Below are 19,099 nucleotides of genomic sequence, written 5' to 3'. Positions count from 1 at the left end.
CAGTGAAACGCATCTTCCATAGGCTGGCCTTGAACTTCAACTGCACAGAACTTAAGCTTCCCCTACTCCAGCCCAAGCTTTTAGGTCATTCCTAGACCTGCTCTACAGACTCCCCTAAAGCACACGAGGGAATCCAGAGACTTTAATTTTTTGAGACAGGGTTTCACTCTCTCGCCCAGACTGCAGTGCAGTGGCCCGGTCTCAGCTCACCGCAACCTCCGCCTCCCAGGCTTAAGCGATTCTCCTGCCTCAGCCTGTGGAGTAGCTGCGATTACAGGCAGGGGCCACTACTGCCTGGCTATTTTTCGTATTTTTAGTAGAGATAGGGTTTCACCATGTTGGCCAGACTGGCCTCTAACTCCCGACCTCAAATGATCCACCCGCCTCAGCCTCCGAAAGTGCTGGGATTACAGGCGTGGGCCCGTCCTGGAGACTCTTTCCATCTACCTTTCTACCTCCTGTGGGCCTTCCTCAAACATCCATAGCCCACCGTGAGAGCCCCTGTCTAAATGTGTACTCTTGTCTCCAATAAATCCCGTCCCCAAATGTCAGTCCCTTTCTCCCTACCGACATGCACATTATAGTCCCTACAAAACATCCTGAGTCCTCACAAGTCACTGCACAAATGGCTTTATGGCGTTCTAAGGTCAAAGTTGTTTCCACATTGGTTTTGAACCTACAAGTTAGTACTTTAGGAGGCACACGCTGAGAGTGGACCATTACACTGCCTGGGTCAGCGTGCACTCACTGTGTGACCTGTGCATGGTTCATTCTCTGCATCAAACTCCCATCTGTAAAATATACAGTAATCCCTGCTTGATCTAGTTGGGGCTGGACCTGACACAGTAGGTCCAGCTGAATGAATGCTAAATGAATGGGTTTAATGAGATGCTAGTTGTCTGAGTAAAAGGCCGAGACATTCGGTTGACTGGGGAAGTCCTTCTGCATTAATTACAATAAGTAATACTCATTGAAAACTTTCCTTATTTACACACAGTTGAACAGTTATTCTAAGAAACCATTTTCCCACCCTATTTAATATTGACAGATTTCTTCAGTTAGAAACAAAAACTCAAAACACAAGCAATCCTAAAGAACTCATCTATGTCCCCCTTATCTCCCCTCATCTTATGTAGTCCCTAAAACAGGGCTTGCTGCCCTTTCTTCTTCTTGCCTTTTCAGCAGATGAGTCAAGGTTGCAGAGGTGGCAGTCAACCATAGAGTCACAGAGTTTGATTTTTTTCCATCCATCAGGTCATAGAAGCTGCCACTGAGCCTGACAAGAGTTGGTACTCAAAAATGCAGAATGAATTAGTTTGAATGAGGTGATTAAGGATTAATGAGTAGTGGTTAAGGAAACAAAGACCATTAGTGGATGGGGTAATATTGCTGTGTTACTGATGGAAGCAGGATTCTCTAAAAAAACTTTCTGCAGCCATTTACTTACATACATTTTAAAGAGTTACTACAAGATATTTTAAAAATTTAAACAGTTAATACAAGAAAAATATGAAGTGAATAGTTCATGACACTAAACTGAACTGTTCATGACACAAAGTATCTTAGAAAACAAATCTCGGCTGGGCCAGCACTTTGTGAGGTCAAGGCCAGCAGATGACTTGAGGTCAGGATTTTGAGACCAGCCTGGCCAACATGGAGAAACCACATCTCTACTAAAAATACAAAAAAATTAGCCAGGCATGGTGGCTGGTGCCTGTAATCCCAGCTACTGGGGAGGCTGAGGCAGGAGAATCGCTTGAACCCAGGAAGTGGTGGTTGCAGTAAGGTGAGATCATACCACTGCACTCCAGCCTGGGCAACAGAGCAATATTACATCTCAAAAACAAAAACAAAAACAAAAACCCTAGGAATTGAATTCCTTTATGACTCCAGAAAACATATCTCTTTTCTATTGAGATTACTGATGGCAGTCAGCTTTTCACAAGGAATTGGCTTCTGCTCAGCTTCCCTCTCTCCCTGAGGTAAGCAAGCAGGTGCTGTCGTCTCCTCCATGTGACCTTTATTCCATACTTGTCCTCGGGGGTGTCTTTAACCAGAACAGGTCCAGGCTCTGGGCTATTAGGAGTGCCAGTGTGAAGAGTGCAGCTTAGAAGGCTGTTTTCCTTCTGATCTTGGGGAATGAGTTCTTCCTTCACAGACGATGACTCTGGGGTCTGGATATCAGGTGGAATGAACACATAAGGTAAGCTCTGAAGTGCCTGCACTGACATGTTCCCACAGCTTTGGGGACTGAGCACTGGAACTAAGGGTCTTCTGGAAACATCCTTTTCTGATTCACTGGGGCACTCTCGCATTAAGGGGATCCCCAATGTCTCTGAACTGGAAGATTGCGGACTCTCAAAAGTTAGATGTGGAAACTTGGAGGTGGTAGGTTTTCGACTTGAGTGTCTCGCCCGGTTTTGGTGTTTCTGGTAGGCTGGGAACAAGCTTCCTGCTGCTGTATCAAAATCAGGTGATACCTTTAAAAAAAAAAAAAAGTGAGGTGAGCCTAACTAAGTACTAACCTAAGAGAGGAAACTATATCTGATGACCAGACTCTTAAATCGGGGTCTACTGTAGTAATGAACACAAAACTAAAATAACTGTCTAATGGCATAATAACAGGAAGCTTTGGGCAAATTATTCCATCTCTCCGGCCTTCAGCTTCCTCATGTGTAGGAAAGGGGACGATGTCTCTTTCACTTCATCACACCATATGGATATAACTTTTTTCTTCCCCCTGGGATGGAGTCTCACTCCGACGTCTAGGCTGGAATACAGTGGCACCATCTCGGCTCACTGCAACCTCTGTCTCCCAGTTCAAGTGATTCTCCTGCTTCAGCTTCCCGAGTAGCTGGGACTACAGGCGCCTGCCACCACGCCCAGGTATTTTTTTTTTGGAGACAGAGTTTTGCTCTTGTCGCCCAGGCTGGAGTGCAATGGCACGTCTCTGCTCACTGCAACCTCCGACTCCCTGATGCAAGCGATTCTGCTGCCTAAGCTTCCCGTGTAGCTGGGAATATAGGTGCGCACCACCACGACCAGTTAATTTTTGTATTTTTAGTAGAGACAGGATTTTACCATGTTGACCAGGCTGACCTTGAACTCTTGACCTCAGGTGATCCACCCGCCCCGGCCTTCCAAAGTGCTGGGATTACAGGCATGAGTCATGGCACCCAGCCAATTTTTGTATTTTTAATAGAGTCAGAGTTTCACCGTGTTGGCCAGACTGGTCTCAAACTCCTGACCTCAAGTGATCCACCCACCTCAGCCTCACAAAGTGCTGGGATTACAGGCGTAAGCCACAACGTCTGGTCTAGATATAACTTATTTATCTTTAAACTTCATGAGGGTAGGGACCAGTGGTCTTGTTCTTGATTCCCAGCACCTAGCAGAATGCCTGGAACAAAGAAGGCCCTCAGTTAATGAATAGCCAACTCCAAGCATAGCGGGTGAGAACTAGCAGAGGACCTGGCATATAATGAATATTCAATAAATGTTCATTCCTACTCTCATCCACAGGATTCTGATGTTTAGGTTTCTTCCACAATCCTGTAGCAGGTATTATGGTTCTTCCAAGCAGTCCTGAATAAGTTACATTTATTAAATACTCCTAAGCCAAGCTTATGCTTTTGTCTGGCCCTTTTACTATACTACTTTCCTGTTGTATAGTAGCTATATTCTCTTCCCAGGGTTTCTATTTTTTTTTTTTTTTTGAGACAGGGTCTCACACGGTTGCCCAGGCTGGAGTGCAGTAGCACAATCTTGGCTCACTACAGCCTTGACCTCCCGGTTCAAGAGATCTGCCCACTAGCCTCCCAAATAGCTGGGACTACAGGTGCGCACCACCATGCCCAGCTAATTTTTCTATTAATATTTTTAGTAAAGATGGGGTTTCACCATGTTGCCCAGGCTTGTCTCGAACTCCTGGGCTCAAGCAATCCTCCTTCCTTGGCCTCCCAAAGTTCTAGGATTACAAACATGGGCCACCACACCCGGCCTCTCTTCCCAGGGCTTTTAAGCGGTCAAAATATGACATATGCTATTCTTATGGGGTTTTATTTTTCAAGGTTCAATCCATTACACAATAAACAGAGTATCTAGCCAAGTACTCCACCTTTCACATGAAGTTGAGGGAACAATCTCATTTTTAACTTGTTCTGCCATTTATCTGGCATTCTCACCCAGCTAATGGGTAAAAAAACTTTTACACTGAACTCTTTCAGAGGAAAATAGGGGAAGAGAAAGACTCCAGTTCCAACTAACCCGTTCCTCAGTTTGAACTGAGAAAAGAAGATGTACCAGGGAAGATGGCTGGCCACAGACAGAATACATTAACTCCTTGCCCCCGCCCCCATGAATCTTATTCTTTGGAGTCCCTGGTTCAAGGGGCAGAAGAGTCAGCATTCTGGAAAACCTAACAGAGTAAAAGTCAAAGTAGGCCGGGCGCGGTGGTTCACGCCTATAATCCCAGCATTTTGGGAGGCCGAGGCGGGCAGATCACGAGGTCAGGAGATAGAGACCATCCTGGCTAACACGGTGAAACCCCGTCTCTACTGAAAATACAAAAAAATTAGCCGGGCGTGGTGGCGGGTGCCTGTAGTTCCAGCTCCTCGGGAGGCTGAGGCAGGAGAATGGTGTGAACCCAGGAGGCGGAGCTTGCAGTGAGCCAAGATCGCGCCACTGTGCTCCAGCCTGGGCGATAGAGCAAGACTCCGTCTCAAAAAAAAAAAAAAAAAAAAAAAAAAGTCAAATAGTAATCCCATGGGCCTACCCAGGAAGTGATGGTGCTGTGGTCAATGGGCTTGCTGGGCACCTGTCGAGTGTGAGTGATGGGAAGCTGTGTAGATGCACAGCTGTGTTTGGGGCCCTCCAGTGGTTGTTGGTGGAACAGCAGCGGGGCTTTCTGGGAAGGCTGGCGGCGTTTTTTTCTGGGAGGCATCAACCGGTGAATGAGGAACAGTTAGTAACCACATGATGCTGTTAGCCTTCGGGTTGGGGGATAGGCTCCAATTCCAACCCATGCCTGTAGAGAAGAAACAAAAGCTGGGAGCAAATAATTCAGATGATTCCCCAGTTCTTCCTGATCCTCTGCCAGCCAATTCTACCATGAACTTCAAGGCTTTGGGGAGCACAGCCTCCTATACCTACAACCACCAAGCAAAACACAATATTCATATTCAACATTCATCTAACGAACATTTATTGAGTATGTGCTAAGTGTCATGCTGGGTGCTGGGAATTTAAAGATGAATAACCATTTATTCAACAATCATTAACTGAGTGCAAAGCACTTGTAGTGATACAGAGGTCATCCCTGTTTCGAGGAGCTGAAAGTCTAGCAAAGGGAAACAGACATTTACAACACTGTATGAGAATACAGTATGGTTCCAGACATTTACAACACTGTATGAGAATACAGTATGGTTCCATTCATTCCAAAGGAGGCTTTCTGGAAAGGGAGATACCTGACCTAGGTATGAAAGGCATAGAAGAAACAAAAAAGCAAGGAGGGCACTCCAGCCTGAGGAACAGTGTACACAAAGGCATGGAGACGAGACGGAGTATTGTGAATTCTGGGAATTACAAATTCAATGTATCTGGACACAGTATGAGAAGATAAATGGCAAGAACTCAGGATAAACATGGTGTCAGGCTGAGGTTAAAAAAAAAAAATAGGTGACATGGCTGGGTGAGGGGGCTTACGCCTGTAATCCCAGCACTTTGGGAGGCTGAGGCAGGCGGATCACCTGAGGTCAGGAGTTTGAGACCAGGCTGGCCAACATGGTGAAACCTCGTCTCTACTAAAAATACAAAAGTTAGGCTGGGAGTGGTGGCTCATGCCTCTAATCCCAGCACTTTGGGAGGCTGAGGCAGGCTGATCACTTTAGGCCAGGAGTTCAAGGCCAGCCTGGCCAACATGGCAAAATCCCACCTCTACTAACAAAAATTAGCTGGGCATGGTGGCACATGCCTGTAGTCCCAGCTACTCAGGAGGCTGAGGATCACTTGAACCCAGGAGATGGAGGTTGCAATGAGCTGAGATTGCGCAACTGCACTCCAGCCTGGGCAGCAGAGCTAGACTCTGTCTCAAACAAACAAACAAACAAAAAAGATTAGCCGGGTGTGGTGGTGCATGCCTGTAATCCGAGCTACGTGGGAGACTGAGGCAGGAGAATCACTTGAACCTGGGAGGTGGAGGTTACAATGAGCCGAGATTGCACCACTGCACTCCAGCCTGGGAGACAAAGCGAGACTCGTCTCCAAAACAAACAAACAAACAAATAAAAAAAAAACAACAGGTGACACCATATGAGTTTGGACTTTAAGCAGAAGAATTTGATCCCACCTGGCTTTTAAAAAATTTTTCACTTCAGATAATGTCAAATATATACTAAAGTAGACTGAATAATGTAATGGACCCTGTGTACCAATTATCCAGCTCCAATAACTGTCGGCTAGTCTAATCCTGACCCATCTACACCCCTAGCCACTTCTTCTATCCCTGGATTATTTGGAAGAAAATATATTTGGCCGGGCGCGGTGGCTCATGCCTGTAATCCCAGCACTTTAGAAGGCCGAGGCGGGTGGATCACCTGAGGTCGGGAGTTCAAGACCAGCCTGACCAACATGGAGAAACCCTGTCCCTACGAAAAATACAAAATTAGCTGGGCGTGGTGGCGCATGCCTGTAATCCCAGCTACTCGGAGGCTGAGGCAGGAGAATCGCTTGAACCCGGGAGGCGGAGGTTGCAGTGAGCAGAGATCACGCCATTGCACTCCAGCCTGGGCAACAAGAGTGAAACTCCGCCTCAAAAAAAAAAAAAAAAAAGAAAAAATATATTCTATCCTTCCCATTAATACGACTAAACAAATATATAAATTCTTTAACATTAACAAATATCCAGCCAGCCAGTGTTCCCATTTTCGTTTTTTTCTTTTTTTCGAGATAGGGTCTCATCTGTCGCCTAGACTAGAGTACAGTAGCATGATCACGGCTCACCACAGCCTTGACCTCCCAGGCTCAGGTGATCCTCCCACCTCAGCCTCCCAAGTAGCTGGGACTACAGCTCGTGCCACAGCGCTGGCTAATTATCGTATTTTTGTAGAAATAGGGTTTCGTTGTATTGCCCAGGCTAGTCCTGAATTCCTGAGCTCAAGCTATCTGCCCACCTCAGCCTCCCAAAGTGCTGGAATTACAGGTGTGAGCCACCACACCCCAGGTTTTCTATGTTTTTTTTTTTTTTTTTTTTTTTTGAGACAGGGCCTTGCTCTGTCACCTAGGCTGGAGTGCAGTGGTGTGATCATGGATCATTGCAGCCTCGACCTCTAAAGCCCAAGCAATCCTCCCACATCAGCTTCCTGAGTAGCTGGAACTACAAGCGAGCACACTGCACCTGGTTAACTTTTTTTGAAACATTTTTTATAGAGATGAGGTCTCACTATGTTGCCTAGGCTGGTCTCAAATTCCTGGGCTCAACCAATCCTTCCCTCTTTAGCCTTCCAAAATACTGGGATTACTAGCAATTCTTTAGATAGGCCTTCCCTAATAACTATGTCTAAAATAACAGTCAACTCAACCCCTTGACCTGTTTGATTTTTCTCTATACTTTTATCTTTTGAGACGGAGTTTCACTCTTTCGTCCAGGCTGGAGTGCAGTGGCTTGATCTTGGCTCACTGCAACCGCCACCTCCCGAGTTCAAGCAATTCTCCACCCTCAGCCTCCCCAGTAGGTTGGATTACAGTCACCTGCCACAATGCTTGGCTAATTTTTATATTTTAAGTAGAGATGAGGTTTCACCATTTTGGCCAGGCTGGTCCTGAACTCAGTTGAGACCTCAACTGATCTGCCTGCCTCGGCCTCCCAAAGTGCTGGGGTTACAAGCGTGAGCCACCATGCCTGGCCCCTCTGGTAGCCTTCTGAGTTCCCTGCTTCCTTTTTCCACCCCCATCTCCAACCCGACTTTTCTCACAAGGTGCCTAGAGCATCTTTTTTAAAAGTTTTATTTATTTATTTATTTATTTATTTATTTATTTATTTATTGTAGAGACAGGGTCTTGCTTTGTTGCCCAGACTAGTCTGGAACTCCTAGGCTCAAGCAATCCTTCTGCCTCGCCCACCCAAAGTGTTGGGATTACAGGCATGAGCCACCACGCCTGGCCCAGATCAACTTTAATAAGGGCTTCTTTGGTGGAATGGTGGGACACAAGGTTGAATGCAATAGGTAGAGAGGTAAATGAGAGTTGCAGCTGAGCATGCTGGAAAGACACAACAGAGCAGGTTGGTTCTATGCATTTGTGATCCATTCAATCAACAACAAAAAATAATATGCTTTGACTTATATGACTAGGCAGTAGAGATACAGGTTAAGAAAAAAAAGGACACAGTTTCTCTTTTTTCTTTTCTTTTTTTTTTTTTGATGGAGTCTCGCTCTGTTACGCAGGCTAGAGTACAGTGGCGCGATCTTGGCTCACCACAACCTCTACCTCCTGGGTTCAAGCGATTCTCCTGCCTCAGCTTCATGAGTTGCTGGGACTACAGGCACACGCCACCATGCCTAGCTAATTTTTGTATTTTTAGTAGAGACGGGGTTTCACTATGTTGACCAGGCTGGTCTCGAACTCCTGACCTCGTGATCCACCCGCCTCGGCCTCCCAAAGTGCTGGGATTACAGGCGTGAGCCACCATGTCCAGCCAAAGTTTCTATTCTTAAGGAACTAACATCTTATAGAAAACACAAAAAATATATATATCCATTTGTTCATTCACTCATTCATTCACTTGAGAAATATTTACTGAGTGCCTACTGTGTGCTAGGCACTGTTCCAGGTGCTGAAAATATATACCAGAGAATAACATAAAACCTCTGCCCTTGTGGTGCTTACATTCTAGTCGGAAAGGAATAAAAAGTATAGAGAGGCCGGGCACAGTGGCTCATGCCCGTAATACCAGCAGTTTAGGGAGCCGAGGCGGGCAGATTACTTGAAGTCAGGAGTTCAAGACCAGCCTGCCCAACATGGTGAAACTCCATCTCTACTAAAAATACAAAAATTAGCCAGGCGTCATGGCACACACCTATAATCCCAGCTACTCAGGAGGCTGAGACAGGAGAATCGCTTGAACCCGGGAGGCGGAGGTTGCAGTGAGCCGAGATCATGCCACTGCACTCCAGCCTGGGCAACAGAGCGAGATTCAGTCTAGAAAACAAACAAACAAAAAGCTACCACAGAAATCCAGTGAAAAGATAACAGTGGTAGCAATGGCTATAGTTTTGAAATTCATGACTTGCTGAAAGTCATCAGCTTCAAATGGGTACGTTGCTCAGCAATCCTGTTTCCTTGATCAACTCATTCTCCACAAAGATTATCTTAAAACTTCTCCAAGCTAGGTGCAGTAGCTCACGCCTGTAATCCCAGAACTTTAGGAGGCTGAGATGGGAGGACTGCTTGAGGCCAGGAGTTCAAGACCAGCCTGGGCAACATAGTGAGACCTCGTCTCTACTAAAAATTTAAAAGAATAATTAGCTTGGCATGTTGGCATGTACCTGTAGTCCCAGCTACTTGGGAGGCTGAGGTGGGAGGATCACTTGAGCCTGGGAATTTGAAGATATGGTGAGCTATGATCGTGCCACTGCACTCTAGCCTAGGTGACAGACAGACCCTATCTCAAAATAAATAAATAAATAAAGTGGAAATTTTGTTTGTTTGTTTTGAGACAAAGTCTCACTCTGTTGCCCAGGCTGGAGTGCAGTAGCGTGATCTCGGCTCACTGCAACCTCCTCCTAGGTCCAAGCGATTCTCCCGCCTCACTCTCCCAAGTAGCTGGGATTACAGGCGCCCTCACCACGCCCAGCTAATTATAGTATTTTTTAGTAGAGATGGGGTTTCACCACGTTGGCCAGACTGGTCTTGAACTCCTGACCTCAGGTGATCTGCCCACCTCGGCCTCCCAAAGTGCTGGGATTACAGGCGTGAGCCACCACGCCCAGCCTGAACATTTTTATTTTAATTTTTAAAATTATTTTTAGAGATGGGGTCCTGTTCTGTTGCCCAGGCTGGAGTACAGTGACACGATCATAGCTCACTGCAGCCTCAAACTCTTGGGCTCGAGAGATCCTCTTGCCTCAGCCTCCCGAATAGCTGGGAATACAGACAAGCACCACCACACCTGGTTAGTTTCTTATTTTATTTTTTGTAGAGATGAGGTCTTGCTTGAACTCCTGGGCTCAAGTGATTCTCCTCCCTCGGCCTCCTGAAGTGCGAGGATTACATGTGAATCACCACACCCTGCCCACTTTCTTAGAACTTCAGAACACCCCTTTTCTCTTAACAAATGACTTTACTTCCTACTTGACAAAGAATACAGAAGACATCAAAGGAAATACTCTCATTTTCCAGAAAGCAAATATACAAACCTATGCGTATCAACATCTATCTTCTTTCTGCTCTAATTAGAGGTCAGTTCATTCTGCTGTCTAAGTCCTTCCCCTCTGGTTGTGCTTTGGAGCTGTTCTCACTCTATATACTTTTCTTAGGCAAACTCATCTGCCTGTATTTCAGTATCCACCTAGAAGTAGATGACTTCAATATTTATATATTTTAGAATTCCTTAAGTTTGGGACCCAAATATCCCATTACCTACCTGAACAGCAACTAGATATTTCAAACGCACCTCAAATTCAACATGTGTAAGGCTGAGCGCAGTGGCTCACGCCTGTAATCCCAGCACTTTCAGAGGCCGGGGTGGGCAGATCGCTTGAGCTCATGAGTTTGAGACCAGCCTGGGCAACACAGTGAAACCCAAATTCTACAAAAAATACAAAAAATCAGGTGGGCTGGCCGGGCGCGGTGGCTCACGCCTGTAATCCCAGCACTTTGGGAGGCAGAGGCGGGCGGATCATGAGGTCAGGAGATCGAGACCATCCTGGCTAACACAGTGAAACCCCGCCTCTACTAAAAATACAAAAAATTAGCCGGGCGTGGTGGCGGGCGCCTGTAGTCCCAGCTACTCGGGAGGCTGAGGCAGGAGAATGGCGTGAACCCGGGAGGCGGAGCTTGCAGTGAGCCGAGATCCCGCCGACAGAGTGAGACTCCGTCTCAAAAAAAAAAAAAAAAAATCAGGTGGGCACGGCTGCGTGCACCTGTAGTCCCAGCTACTCAGGAGGCTGAGGTGGGCAGATCACTTGAGCCCAGGAGGTGGAGGCTGCAGTGAGCCGAGATCGTGCCACTGAACTCCAGCCTGAGTGACAGAGCCAGAACCTTGTTTCAAAAAAAGAAAAGAAAAAAAAATTCAACAAGTTTAAAACTGAACTTGGCCACGCACAGTGGCTCATGCCTGTAATGCCAACACTGTGAAAGGTGAAGGTGGGAGGATCACTTGAACCGAATAGTTCAAGATCAATCTGGGCAACAGAGTGAGACCCTGTCTCTACAAAAGATACAAAAATTAGATGGGTGTAGTGGCATGTGCCTGTAGGGGGTCCCAGCCATTCAGGAGGCTGAGGTGGGAGGATCACCTGAGCCCAGGAGGTTGAGGTTGTAGTGAGCCAAGGTCATGCCACTGGACTTCAGCCTGGGGGACAGAGCAAGACCCTGTCTCTAAAAAATAAAAAGATAAATAAAAATAAATATATAATAAAAAAAAACTCATTCTGAGCATTGCTTTGTAGTAAAAAAACAAAAACTGAATTCACGTCATTCCCCTGACAACCCCCCGCCCGTCCCTTGGCCAAAGTGATTATCTTCCAGGGCCCTTGGTCAGGGAATAGTGTCATTATTCCTTCAGTTATGCAGCTGAAAATCTTGACACTTCTACCTCCCATCCAACCCACCATCAAGCCCTGTCAACTTTACCTCTTAAACATGTTTTCTTAGTGCCCCTTTTTTACTCTCTCTGTCTCCTTCTTTCTCTTCCTCCCTCTCTCTCCCTGCCACCCTTTTTCAAGCTCCAGCAGTTCTTGCCTGGAGTATTGCAATATCCAACTGTTCTGCCCTAATCCACTCTAGCAATCCCGGCTATAGAGGGACCTTTTAAAATGCAAATCTGACCTGGGTTCACTTCTGCTTAAAGCTTATGACTGGTTTCCTTTAATTCTTGGATAAGCACAAAACTTCTCGCTATGGCTAAGGCTCTGCTTCCTCCGGCTCCAGCTTCAACTCACACCACACTCCATTCAGGTCGATTAGCTCAAACCCCTCAGATACTCCTTAGCCTTTGTACTCACTGTGCTTCCTCCTGCCATCCAGCCTTTGCACGCCTGATTCCCTCTGCTTAGAGGAGTTCCCTCCTTTCTTTGTAAAAGGCATCAGATCTCACACCAAGCTCTCATTACAAAAGCCTTTCCTGTCCTACCTCTCAAGATCTCGTTATTGTAAATACTCAAAGTATCATTAACCTCTAATGTTTCAATTTACAGCAATAATTCAACATTTGTTTGTTTTGGAGACGGTGTCTCCCTCTGTCGCCCAGGCTGGAGTGCAGTGGTGTGATCATGGCTTACCATAGCCTCCACCTCTCGGCCTCAGGTGATCCTTCCACCTCAGCCTCCAGAGTAGCTGGGACTACAGGCACGCACCACCACGCCCGGCTAATTTTTAGTAGAGAAGCGGTTTCGCTATGTTGCCAGGCTGGTCTCGAACTCGTGACCTCAAGTGATCCACCCGCCTCGGCCTCCTAAAGTGCTGGGATTACAGGCGTGAGCCACTATGCCCGGCCCACATTTGTTTATTTGATTAAAATGTCTGTGCCCCTCTTCCAGGATTGGGCTGTGAGCCCAGGGGAAGGAAAGAACCTTGTCTGCCATTGTATCTTCAGGGCCTAGCGGTGCCTGGCGCACAGCAGTTGCTCAACTAGACTGGTTGACTAAGTAAATAAATAAAGCACTACGGTCTATTATATCCGAAGGCTTGGCTTCGGGAGGGGCAAAAGACAGGTCAGTACTTGAAGATTTCGCGCTGAGGTAGGGTTCATGGTGCCGACATTTTTTTTCAAGATGGAAGAAAGCGGAGGTAATACGCAGCCCTCAAAGGAACTTAGTCTAATCGGGGGGAGCAGACGATCGTTCACTGTGGGAAAATGGGGTACGATTTCCCCCAGTTAGGAAATCAACTAAAGCCGACCTTTGAAAAGGGGAGCAGAGGAGCCTGAGGGGAAGCGGGGGCGTGTCGCCTGGCGTGACTAGCGCGGCAGGGAAAGCGGGCCCAGGGACCCGGGCCTGTCACGCCGCTTCCGCGCGTCCCCAAACTCTCCCTCGGCTCGCCCACCCACGCGGCGGGGACCCCTCCGGCCCCTCCCCGGCCCCACGGCCACTTCTTCCCCCACAAGCCGGCCTGCGGTCCGCCTTACCAGCCCGGGCCGGACGGGGCCGCAGCTCCTGTCAGACCGCACAGCCTTCGAGCCCGGAATGCCGAGACAAGGCCGGCGCCGATTGGCGACGTTCCGTCACGTGACCTTAACGCTCCGCCGGCGCCAATTTCAAACAGCGGAACAAACTGAAAGCTCCGGTGCCAGACCCCACCCCCGGCCCCGGCCCGGGACCCCCTCCCCTCCCGGGATCCCCCGGGGTTCCCACCCCGCCCGCACCGCCGGGGACCCGGCCGGTCCGGCGCGAGCCCCCGTCCGGGGCCCTGGCTCGGCCCCCAGGTTGGAGGAGCCCGGAGCCCGCCTTCGGAGCTACGGCCTAACGGCGGCGGCGACTGCAGTCTGGAGGTGAGCGGGATGCAGCAATGGAGTCCCAGGCCTGGCCTGGGCACAGGCGGGGAGCAAGGCCTCCGGGCGCGGAGGTCAGGGCGTCTAGCAGCAGGGCACGGGCCACGAGTGGAGGTTTGGGCCACACGGGAAGAATCTGAGCCACGGTGCAAATTTTTTCTGCATCCACCTCCTGGCCGTGGCCTTCTCACTACTAAAAGCGCCCCTTGGCCTTCCCTGGAAGTCTGACCTCTGCACCCTGCCCGCGGCCTCGGGAGGGCTGGGGTGACCCACCTTCTTAGGCCGACTGTGGCTGAGATGAAGACTGAGATTGTACTACATTGAGTCAAAGACCAACCTGCATACACACTCCCCTGCTCCCAGGCTGTCTCACCACTAGGCAACACTGCCTCCATCTTACTTACCCTTTTGCAGGGCCCTTTTCCTGGTTCTTGAGAATGTAGCAAGATTTCCCCGCTCAGGATGGGGATGGGTCGGAGGAGCCACTCTGGAAGATTCCCGGGCAAGAAAGTGTTGGCAATAATAACAACAGGCTGGTCAGGAAGTAGAAGAGAAAATTAAGACTTAGATATCCTGTGGAAAAAGAGGAATAATATCTACTGATTGATGCGGGGAGAGAGGGAAGCCTGGAAAGATCGGAGGTGAAAGTAAAACTGAGATTTGAAGGTAGAGGTGTGGAGGGCCTGTGAACTCTATGCAGATGACAAATGTCAAAGAAGTGCAGTTGCTTTTCAGGGAGAGAATAAGTGTCCTAAAAAAGAGACAGCCAATTCCTCTGTCTTCCAAAGTTCCATGAAATAGAATTACACAATTTTGCTTAATGGTAGAGTATTCCATGTATCTATTAAAATCAACAAAAGGCCGGGCGCAGTGGCTCACGCCTGTAATCCCAGCACTTTGGGAGGCCGAGGCGGGTGGATCACCTGAGGAGTTCAAGACCAGCCTGGCAAACATGGTGAAACCCTGTTTCTACTAAAAAAAAAAAAAAAATTAGCTGGGCGCGGTGGTGCACACCTGTAATCGCAGCTACTCAGGAGGCTGAGGCAGGAGAATCGCTTGAACCCGGGAGGCCGAGGTTGCAGTGAGCTGAGATTGCGCCATTGCACTCCAGCCTGGGTGACAAGAGTGAAGCTCCGTCTCAAAAAAAATTAAAAAAAATCAACGAAAGACTTAAAAAAAAAAGACTACACTGTTAGCATTTCAGAACCACCTTAGTGTATTGATGATAGCTCATTGTGTTACTAAGAAGACAGGGGTTATAGTCTTATTTCTGGAAAAGAAATTAATAAAGTGGCATGCTTAGTTAAAATATATATAACCACATGCAAGTACTAAAATGCCACTGTATAAATACAATACAAATTGTAAAAGAAAACATGCTTTTTAAATTAGAGCAAGTATAATAGCCTGTGAAATAAATGTCACCCTCTAGAGTTGTTCAGTGCACAAGCTGCACAACTTTACATGGGCCTTCAGTAGAGGTTTCCATTTTATGTGAGGTTTTGTAAACTGGGAGATGATTTTTCCAGTAGTGTGGCAACAGTACAATCTGCCTTTCTTCCCTGATTCTGTGTGCACTGGTCCTATTTACAAAGTAATATAAAAATTAAAAGGCTTGGCCAGACGCGGTGGCTCACGCCTGTAATCCCAGCACTTTGGGAGGCCAAGCCGAGTGGATCACCTGAGGTCAGGAGTTTGAGACCAGCCTGAGCAACATGGTGAAACCCTGTCTCTACTAAAAATACAAAAACTAGCCGGGCGTGGTGGTGGGCACCTGTAATCCCAGCTACTCAGGAGGCTGAGACATGGGACTCGCTTAAACCCAGGAGGCAGAGGTTGCAGTGAACTGAGATCGTGCCACTGCACTCCAGCCTGGGTGACAAAGTGAGACTCTGTCTCAAAAAAAAAAAAAAAAAAAAAAAAATTAAAATCCTTTGTCTTGAATGGATTATGGGATCAGAGTTTTGTCAGGACTCCTAATTACCATATGCTTTTCTATTCTAGCATCTTCCGTTTCTGTCCATACAGTCATTGCAAGTGATCTATTTATATTATAGTAGGCAATTATAGAGATTTCCACATATTTGTAGCTATCCCATCCATTTCTGTAGCCAAATATTCTGAAGCTTCAAGGAGATCTTTGTCTTATCTCCAAGCCAGTCCCATTTTTGCCCTTTGAATTGCTTCTGTCTGCTGTAATTTTAGCCTTCTTTTGTCAGTAAAGCTTATCTCCTTATTATCTGAGGTCTTTACAAAAGTCCATGGAATGTTTACCTGGGCCTTTAGGCTCATGTTCCTGGTCATATAAAGAGGAGCACCTTTCTCTAAAAGAACCTCTTCTCAGCCTAAAAAATCTCTAACATCTTGCCACTATTTGCATTTTCCAGGGTCCACACTTGTGATTCTCAATGGAGAGTGAAAACGCAGATTCATAATGAAAACCAGCCCCCGTCGGCCACTGATTCTCAAAAGACGGAGGCTGCCCCTTCCTGTTCAAAATGCCCCAAGTCAAACATCAGAGGAGGAACCTAAGAGATCCCCTGCCCAACAGGAGTCTAATCAAGCAGAGGCCTCCAAGGAAGTGGCAGAGTCCAACTCTTGCAAGTTTCCAGCTGGGATCAAGATTATTAACCACCCCACCATGCCCAACACGCAAGTAGTGGCCATCCCCAACAATGCTAATATTCACAGCATCATCACAGCACTGACTGCCAAGGGAAAAGAGAGTGGCAGTAGTGGGCCCAACAAATTCATCCTCATCAGCTGTGGGGGAGCCCCAACTCAGCCTCCAGGACTCCGGCCTCAAACCCAAACCAGCTATGATGCCAAAAGGACAGAAGTGACCCTGGAGACCTTGGGACCAAAACCTGCAGCTAGGGATGTGAATCTTCCTAGGCCACCTGGAGTCCTTTGCCAGCAGAAACGGGAGACCTGTGGTATGTGGTCTTCCAGGGAAAGGGGTGAGGGAACCCAGCCTTTCCTCTGTAGTGGCAAGGTCTGTAGTCAGTCTTGATGCTTGCAACAGTCAGGCTTCTGGCCGAGCACAGTGGCTCATCCCTGTAATCCCAGCACTTTGGGAGGCTGAGGCGGGTGGATCACTTGAGGTCAGCAGTTTGGACTAGCCTGGCCAACACGGTGAAACCCGTCTCTACTAAAAATATAAAAAAACTAGCCGAGCGTGGTGGCACACGCCTGTAGTCCCAGCTACTCTGGAGGCTGAGGCAGGAGAATCGCCTCACTATGTTGCCCAGGCCAGGAGGAGGAGGCTGCAGTGAGCCAAGATCGCACCACTGCACTCAAGCGTGGGCGACAGAGCAAGACTCTGTCTCAAAAAAACCAAAACAATCAGGCATCTAGCCTTCATCCTGAAAGCTTGACCCAGCTCCTTTGGGTGCTGTTGAAAGGGTTACAATTATAATTTAGAATTTCTATTGCTTTCTTTATGTTAGAAAAGGATTATTTCTGTTTATCCTTTCCATTGACCCAAAACAAAGTAAAAATCATCTTCCTTTCTTTAAAAAAATCTTGGCTAGGCGTGGTGGCTCATGCCTATAATCCCAGCACTTTGGGAGGCCAAGGCAGGTGGATCACCTGAGGTCGGGAGTTTGAGACCAGCCTGGCCAACATGGTGAAACCCCCATCTCTACTAAAAATAAAAAAAATTAGCTGGGCATGGTGGCAGGCCCCTGTAATCCCAGCCACTTGGGAGGCTGAAGCAGGAGAATCGCTTGAACCCAGGAGTCGGAGGTTGCAGGGAGGTTGCTGTGAGCCAAGATTGCACCATTGCACTCCAGCCTGGCCAACAGAGCGAGACTCTGTCTCAAAAAAAAAAAAAAAAAAAAAAAGAAACACAACAACAACAAAAAAATTTCTATTTAAAAAAAAGTTTTTATTCTTTTTTTTTATTAAGAAGGGGTCTTGGCCAGGTGCGGTGGCTCATGCCTGTAATCCCAGCACTTTGGAAGGCTGAGGCGGGCAGATCATGAGGTCAGGAGATCGAGACCATCCTGGCCAACATGGTGAAACCCCGTCTCTACCAAAAACACAAAAATTAGCTGGGCGTGGTGGCAGACGCCTGTAGTCCCAGCTACTCTGGAGGCTGAGGCAGGAGAATCGCTGAACCTGGGAGGTGGAGGTTGCAGTGAGCTGAGATTATGCCACTGCACTCCAGCCTGGCCACAGAGGGAGACTCTGTCTCAAAAAATAAAATAAAAATGAAAAAAAGAAGGGGTCTCACTATGTTGCCCAGGTTGGTCTCGGACTCCTGAGCTCAAGGGATCCAACCATATGGGCCTCCCAAGGTGCTGGGATTACAGGCATGAACGACAGCGCCTGACTTCATTTTCCTTCTTTTTTTTTTTTTTTTTGAGATGGAGTCTTGCCCTGTTGCCCAGGCTGTAGTGCAGTGGTGCAATCTCAGCTCACTGCAATCTCCACCTTCTGGGTTCAAGTGATTCTCCTGCCTCAGCCTCCTGAGTAGCTGGGATTACAGGCACCCGCCACCACACCTGGCTAATTTTGGTATTTTTTAGTAGAGACAGGGTTTCGCCATGTTAGCCAGGTTGGTCTTGAACTCCTGACCTCAGGTGATCCGCCCACCTCGGCCTCCCAAAGTGCTGGGATTACAGGTGTGAGCCACTGTGCCTGGCCTCATTTTCCTTCTTGATAAAGGAGAAAACTGAAGCAAGAGGAGGAAAATGACTTTTTCTTTAGAGATGCGGTCTCGCACTGTCACCCAGGCTAGAGTGCAGTGGCGCAATCACGGCTCACTCTAGCCTCGAATGCCTGGACTCAAGCCATTCTCCCACGTCAGCCTCCCAAGTAGCTGGGACTACAGGCATGCACCATCATTCCCAGTTAATTTTTTTTTTCTTTTTGCAGAGATGGGGTCCCACTATATTGCCCAGGCTGAAAAGTGACTTTTTTGGTGTGCATATCTCAATAATTCTTTTGTAAGGCTGCCTTGATTGATCTCTAAGGCTCAGTGTGGCTCAGCTTGAAATGCAATTTGAACTATGCTCCTAAATTTTTCCTGAAATGCACAATGGGGCAGAGTAACTTAGAGCCACAATAGATTCAGCATGTGTTCTCCGTCCCTAAAGGCAGAGGTCTTGGACAAGTGATCCCTAGCCACCAATTCTTTTTTATTTTTTATTTTTCTGAGACAGAGTCTCACTCAGGCTGGAGTGTAGTGGCGCAATGTTGGCTCACTGCAGCCTTCGCCTCCCGGGTTCAAGCGATTCTCCTGTCTCAGCCTCCTGAGTAGCTGGGACTACAGGTGTGTGCCACCACACCCAGCTAATTTTGTATTTTCAGTAGAGACGAGGTTTCACCATGTTGGCCAGGCTGGTCTTGAACTCCTGACCTCAGGAGATCCACCCGCCTCGCCCT

The 19,099-nt window shown here is 47.7% G+C and overlaps 2 protein-coding genes across 16 annotated transcripts in view; one reads left to right on the top strand and one right to left on the bottom strand.

The window, feature by feature from the left end:
* Positions 1–924: 924 nt before the first annotated feature.
* RHNO1 (RAD9-HUS1-RAD1 interacting nuclear orphan 1) lies at positions 925–14,202 on the bottom strand. 2 transcript variants are annotated; one of them, XM_016922785.4, is made up of 3 exons: positions 14,113–14,202; positions 4,775–5,026; positions 925–2,480 (listed from the first exon to the last, which is right to left on the bottom strand). In XM_016922785.4, the coding sequence occupies exons 2-3, from the start codon at positions 4,940–4,942 to the stop codon at positions 1,932–1,934; spliced, it is 717 nt and encodes a 238-aa protein (XP_016778274.1). In that variant the 5' UTR covers positions 4,943–5,026; positions 14,113–14,202; the 3' UTR covers positions 925–1,931. The 2 variants fall into 2 exon arrangements, with proteins under 2 accessions (XP_016778274.1, XP_508931.1); XM_508931.6 differs by lacking the exon at positions 14,113–14,202 and adding an exon at positions 13,346–13,429.
* FOXM1 (forkhead box M1) overlaps positions 13,454–19,099 on the top strand; it is a 20,703-nt gene continuing 15,057 nt past the window's right edge. For all 14 annotated transcript variants that reach the window (XM_063786235.1, XM_063786234.1, XM_024347637.3 and 11 more), the window contains exons 1-2: positions 13,454–13,708; positions 16,096–16,644. Coding sequence is in view for 12 of the 14 variants with exons in the window: in XM_024347637.3 (XP_024203405.2) it covers positions 16,143–16,644 (502 nt within the window). In the remaining 2 variants the exon portion in view is untranslated. The remainder of the gene's footprint in view (positions 13,709–16,095; positions 16,645–19,099) is intronic.

This window comes from Pan troglodytes, chromosome 10 (genome assembly GCF_028858775.2).
Source record: "Pan troglodytes isolate AG18354 chromosome 10, NHGRI_mPanTro3-v2.0_pri, whole genome shotgun sequence".
Taxonomy (NCBI): Eukaryota; Metazoa; Chordata; class Mammalia; order Primates; family Hominidae; genus Pan; species Pan troglodytes.
This window is presented reverse-complemented; position numbering and strand designations above follow the sequence as displayed.

Bases quoted from the DNA above. Each gene is read 5' to 3' on its own strand.
- RHNO1 (XM_016922785.4), bottom strand. From the start codon at position 4,942: ATGCCTCCCAGAAAAAAACGCCGCCAGCCTTCCCAGAAAGCCCCGCTG. The intron at 2,481-4,774 runs GTAGGCCCATGG...TTTTTTTTAAAG, and splicing joins ACAGCACCATCACTTCCTGG to GTATCACCTGATTTTGATAC.